At 40.5% G+C, this 6,206-nt stretch overlaps 1 protein-coding gene across 1 annotated transcript; it reads right to left on the bottom strand.

Annotated features, from left to right (window-relative positions):
* Positions 1-4,819: 4,819 nt before the first annotated feature.
* On the bottom strand, positions 4,820-5,830 carry LOC147626727 (glutathione S-transferase F10-like). The gene is made up of 3 exons (XM_086816740.1): positions 5,611-5,830; positions 5,470-5,518; positions 4,820-5,357 (listed from the first exon to the last, which is right to left on the bottom strand). Exons 1-3 carry the CDS (start codon positions 5,758-5,760, stop codon positions 4,900-4,902), a joined length of 657 nt encoding a protein of 218 aa, XP_086672866.1. The 5' UTR covers positions 5,761-5,830; the 3' UTR covers positions 4,820-4,899.
* Between the last annotated feature and the right edge of the window lie 376 nt (positions 5,831-6,206).

Raw genomic sequence — 6,206 nt, 5'->3', positions numbered from 1 at the left:
AAATGTGTATTGGACATCTTAACCTAGGGATATATAATTTTAGAAAATTTCTTATTAAGGTCCAAAGAGTGTTCTAAAGGGCCAATAGAGTTAACCCAAGTGTTGGGATGAGAAAAATTCAAAGAATAAAAGAAAATCCCCTAAAAATGAGTAAATTCTCACATAAGATGAAGAGATGGCTAGTACTGGGGTTTATTAGTAAAAAATGTGATTTATTAGAATAAAAATAGAATTTTGACACCTCGGGAAGGGTCATCAAGGAGGCGCCTAGAAATCACATCAAGGAGGTATTTTAATTCAAAAATATCATAAAGTTGTTAGATATTTCATCTCTCCTCTCACCTCTTTCAAACTAGATCAAAAAGTGGACAAAACTAGTCTAAAACTTATCCAAAATGGATCAAACTAAAGCTAGAAGCCTCTAGATTCAAGTTGGACTTGGTTGGTGGCCTCCCACACCTATAAATAGATCCCCAATCCTTTGTATTTTCATATTAGAGTAACTTTATGCTAGTATAATTTTCAGTGTAGTGTATTTCTATTATCCCTCTTTGGCCCTCCATTGTGAAGCTTTGGGGTTTTCCTAAACCTCTTCTTCTCTTGAAAATTACCCTTTTCCCTTGGTGGCTAAGCCTTTTCTTTGGGGACTACTCAACTTTTGCAAGGTAAAAGAATCGAGCAAACCAAGGATAAGCCTAAACAATGTTGTTTATGCTCTCTTTTTAATGTTATTCTTCTTCCCAACCTCCCTCATGCTTGGAAAGCATTTTATTCTATGGGTTTCCTCTTAAAAACCATGCTTTTCTTGATTATGATGAATTAATGTTTATGTTTAAGCTTTGGTTTATACATAAACTAATTCTTATGTTAAAAGTGTGATTTTAACCATTCTCAATTCATAAAAATCATGGGGAAGTTACGGCAAAATTTTATCAGTAGTAGAAAATGAAGGTTTATGCAATTTTTATTCTAAAAGAGGAACTTTGAGTATTATCATTTCATAGAAAATGCGGGGAAACTATGACAAAAGTTTATTATTAGAAAATGAGGGATTTGTATAAACTAATTTTTATATTAAAAGTGAACTTTTGGACATTCTCATTTCATAGAAAATATGAAAAAACTATGGTAAAATTTTTATCATTAAAAAAATAAAATTTATACATAATTAATTTTTATTCTAAAAGTGTAATTTTAAGCATTCTCAATTCATAGAAAATATGGAGAAGCTATGGAAAAATTTATATCATTAGAGAATGAATTTATGCAAAATAAAATTTATGCTAAAAGTGGAGTTTTGAGCATTATTCATTTGTCAAAAAAAGTTATGTATAAATTTTCTAGATTCATTCAATTTATGAGAATTATGAGAATGATTCATTTAGATAAAAATGAATTAGTTGGGTACATAAATGTTTTATGCTGAAAGAGAAAATATGGGTGTAATTGATTTTTAAATCCCATGAAGTCGTCTTTTATTCAAAAAGAAGAATATTGAGCATATCTTATTTTGGAAAAATTAAGAAAAGAATGTGAAAATATTCATAAGAATGCATCAAGAAAACATGAATAAGTTTTAATCACAAAGAGAAGTTATGAACGCATTAACTTTTGGAATTATAGAGTATACATCTAGATTCTCAAAAAATAGAATCTTGGGTACATTCTGAACGGGAAAAGGAACTCCCTGAAAAAAAGACCAGAAACATGCGTGGTTGAATGAACATAAATAATTGTGACTGATTTATTCCTAGATTCCCTGGAAAAGGAATCTGAAATACTTGAAAGAATCGAGGATCCTAAAGTGAACGGAATTTAGACAAAGGCAGTATAATGATACACGTGGATGCTTTTATTGTGGTAAGCCTGGACATGTGCAGGCAGATTGTTATAAGAAGCAGGCTGACATGCAAAATGGAAAATTGCAGCAAAACAACTATGCATCCTCGAGCAGAAACAATGAGGATAATGAAAGGTTGTTTGTTATGCAGCATGTCGTGAATGCCATGTCTGAAAATGTTGAAGCAGCACATAAAGATGATGTATGGTATCTTGATTCAGGTGCTTCGAACCACATGACAAGTCATGGGGAGTGGTTCAAGGAGATGAAAAACCTTAAAAGACCAGGTTTTGTGGAAACAGGGGATGACACTGCTCATCCAATTGCCCATGTTGAAGATGTGCCATTGTCTATGCAGGATGGCAAAGTGAAGTACCTTGCAGATGTACTTCATGTTCCGAACATAACAAAGAATCTGGTTTCAGTTGGCCAGATAATTGAGCAGGGTTTGCAGGTTCGGTTTACCCTGATGGTTGTTATGTTGAAGACTTTAAAGATAGGTGCAAGTTGGTTGCAAAAGGCAACAGAGTGAGCAGAATGTTTACGTTGAATGTAAACATGCCTGAAGTGAGTGCTGCGATGTTTGCAAATGATTCAGGAATTGTGGCAGACACAGACATTTGGCATAAAAGAATTGGACATGTGAATGTGCAGAGAATGAAGTTTATGCAGACTAAAGGAATTGTGACAGGGCTTCCAAAATTTAAAGCGAAAGGTATGCAGAGAATATGTGAAGCATGCCAATTTGGAAAGCAAACAAAGCATGTATTTCCACGTAACAGATATGTGAGCAGAAATGCACTAGATGTTGTGCATTCAGATGTATGGGGTACTACGAAGACCATGTCTATGGGAGGCTGCAGGTATTATGTGACATTTATTGATGACCACACAAGGAAAGTGTGGGTATACTTCATGAAGGAGAAGGGTGAGGTGTTCACTCACTTTCAGAATTTCAGAGTTATGGTTAAAAAGCAAACAAGGAAATATGTAAAATGCCTAAGATCAGATGGAGGGTACTTCTCCAATGAGTTCTCTGAATTTTTGAAGAAGAATGATATTCGGAGACAGTTTACATGCAGATACACTCTGCAGCAAAATGGAGTTGCTGAGCGGAAAAACACGCACATTGCTGAGATTGCGCGAGCATTGATGGAAGAGAAGAATATACCGCATAGCTATTAGGCTGAGGCTGTTTCTACAGCAGTTTACATCATGAACAGGACTCCAACTGCAGCCATACATGATGTAACTCCAGAGGAGAGGTTTACTGGCAGAAAACCTGATTTGTCTCATCTGAAAGTCTTTGGATGCATTGCATATGTGCATGTGCCAGATGAGCTGAGAACTAAGCTGGATCCAGAAGCTGAAAAATGTGTGTTTATTGGACATTCCCTTGAGCAAAAGGGATACAGGTGCTATAACCCTGCTACACGTGAGTTGAGAGTAAGCAGGGATGTTGTTTTTGATGAAATGAGCAGCTGGTATGCTGCTGAAAAAGAAGCTATTGGGGCTGATGTGAGTGGAAGTGTGGTTGCACAGAATGCAAGTCAGCAATCACAGTCTTTTGAGTGGACCAGGAGAGTCCTCGTCTAGTGGTTCAGTTGATAAACCATGGAGTGGCAGGCTGCGTCATAATACCAGTCCTGCAAATGTGATTAGTACATCACATAAAGGAAAAGAGAAAGTGGTTGAGCCCCTTAGTATGCCTGACATTTCTGCAGGGCATTCTCATGTTGATGGAGAGTCTAGTGGCTCAGAGATGAGCCTTGATGAGGAGCTTGGGATCCCAGCTATGAGAACACCTGGTGTAAAGAAGGCTATGGAAGCCATGAATGCAAAGCTGTGAAGATCAAGGAGAGTGAAGAATCCTATGCAGAGGTTTACCTATGATGGTTATGTGGCACATCACTATGCATACATGACAAAGGTTGTGCAGGTTGTAGAGCCCACATGCATTGAGATGTCACATATTAGAATCTATCTTTTAATGGGAAAGGCATAACTTGAGCATGTATCAACTCCACCTTTGTCAGAGGTGGTAGATTTGGAATCTACTTTTCAAGCGCTTTTCAATGGTATTTCACATGTGGGGGTTTTGACGTAAGGTACACAAAGTTCACCATGGCCCCCTTTTTTCTAGCAAAGTCATGACATAGCTTTTCTTAGAGAGCCCTTTTTAGTACAATTTTGCCTAACGACACCTAACTCTACTATAATATATCCACTGTCTTTGTCATCGTTGGTCTTTATGTGGATGACATCTTGCTTCTCAATAGTTGGATCTATGTATTTCTAGTGAAGTCATGACATGGCTTTTCTTAGAGGGCCCTTTTCAACTCCAAAATTTTCCTAATGGCATCTAAGTCTAATATAATGAATCCACTATATATGTGGATGACATCTTGCTTCTTAGTAAAATCGGATCTAGGTTTTGACTGCGAAGAATTAGATTTCTTGGGCCTTCCCTCTTCATACTGGCAGTCCCCTCTCCTAATGTGTTGGAGTTCAGGTCACTTATGACCATGTCCATGGTGGCCTACAATTATCTCAATCTAAATTTATCGATAAGATTCTCCATCGTTATGATACGGCTACCTGCAATGGCATACCCATACCACTCACTCCTAACATGAAGTTATCTATTGATGTAAGAACTAAACAGGAAGAATACACACTCTATCACCCCTTTGTGGAGTGAGGGGGAGGGGGAGGGGTGGGCCAGATTTGAACTTGGGTCCTCCACCAATCGTCTCCTAGTCTTTGAATGATGCTCACGAAACAATATGATGGAGAGGCTAAAGCGGACTAAGTCCCAGCCAGTAGTGGTGCGGGTTCGATCTGTGCTCTCTGTAGTGTTGTGCGTCCACGTAACCGAAGTTGGTGGGTGTGTGATTGTGTATATAAAAACCGGGCAAAACTTTTAAAAAAAAGGAAACAATATGATGGAACCCACCAAGAGCAAAAACCATGCAGCGTGTATATGAATTAACAAGTACTCCACGCAACAACCAAATCATAAGAGCGGCCGGGATACAATTGAAGGTCACATTATTGGCCTATGTGGATGGAGCGGCTGCCATTTGAGTGACCTTGATCCAGGAAGGGCGAGAGGAGATGCGCTGCCACCAGTCATTGACGTGCTTGCGGGAGGTGATGAGTTGGGGCGTTTTGGCGGAGTTGATGAGGGACTTGGTGCGCGGGAGGTGGGAGAGGTCGGCCAGGCTGAAGAAGTCCCCCGCCAGGTATGGGCTCTCCGACAGCCGCGCCTCGTACACGTCCAGCACCTTCTCCAGCTTCTCCATGTTGGCCTTCACCACCTCCTCGTCTGGCCTCACGCCCTTCTTCGGACACGACACCAGCTGGTACACCAGCGCAGACGCCGCCGCATGGAAGTTCTGCGACTCCACCTCCAACCACTGCTCGACGCGCGCCCTCTCCTCCAGCGTCCTACCGTACAACGGGCTCCCTTGCCCTTCGTACTTGAGGGCCACGTATCTGGCGATGGCACGGGACTCTGCAACCGCCCATGCAGACGCAGTTATATTGCAACCCACATCACGTGTATGCATGCATCCATGTCCAGTAAACCCTAATCCATTAACACGGGAAAAAATAATATCTCTCACCGAAAATCGTAAGATCCCCATCTTCCACCACTGGTATAACCCCAAAAGGCTGCATGCATCAGGCCACAGTAAGGCACACAAATTGCGTACTAGCTGCTACCATTAATTGAGCATGGAGCAGAGCTGTTGGCTTAGGATCACCTGCAATGCAAGGTACTCTGGTTTCTTGTGAGCGCCAGTCGCAAGATCAACAGGCACCAGCTCGAAGTCTGTGACTTCCTTCTCGAAAATGGTGGTCAACACACGCCCAGTGCAGCTGGACCTGGCTAGACCGTGGATCTTAAGCGTCATGGTGATATAGATGAATATGACACAGACAGAGAGAGAGAGAGAGAGAGAGAGAGCGAGAGCTTTGAGATTGCCCTTGAATACAAAGTGAGAAGAGAGCACTGTCTGAGTCAAAAGATGTACAGATATAAAGGAGATAGCCTGCATCAAGGTACATGATCGACGGGATTCCAATGACCCTTCTAATTTCTAAACACCACCTAAGATGCTACATTCGATTATTTATTTATTCCATAGAGACCACCAAAGGTCATGAGTATCGTCATCATCGTTATCTGCTTGAATTAGGCTGCCACAGAACAAGTTAAGAAATAAACCGCAGGCCCACCAGATATAAGCTCCAAACATGAAGCCTCCATGTCAGGCTATCGTCTTTTACACTGACCATCTTTTGAAACCCAAAGTCTTATGGACAACCTTACCATGCTTCTACCAAGTTACTTTAACCT

This window comes from Cibotium barometz, chromosome 22, assembly GCF_041138505.1.
Source record: "Cibotium barometz isolate CiBa-2024 chromosome 22, ASM4113850v1, whole genome shotgun sequence".
In the NCBI taxonomy this organism is placed as follows: domain Eukaryota; kingdom Viridiplantae; phylum Streptophyta; class Polypodiopsida; order Cyatheales; family Cibotiaceae; genus Cibotium; species Cibotium barometz.
Note: the sequence above shows the minus strand (reverse complement) of the source record. Positions and strands in the feature narration are given on the sequence as shown.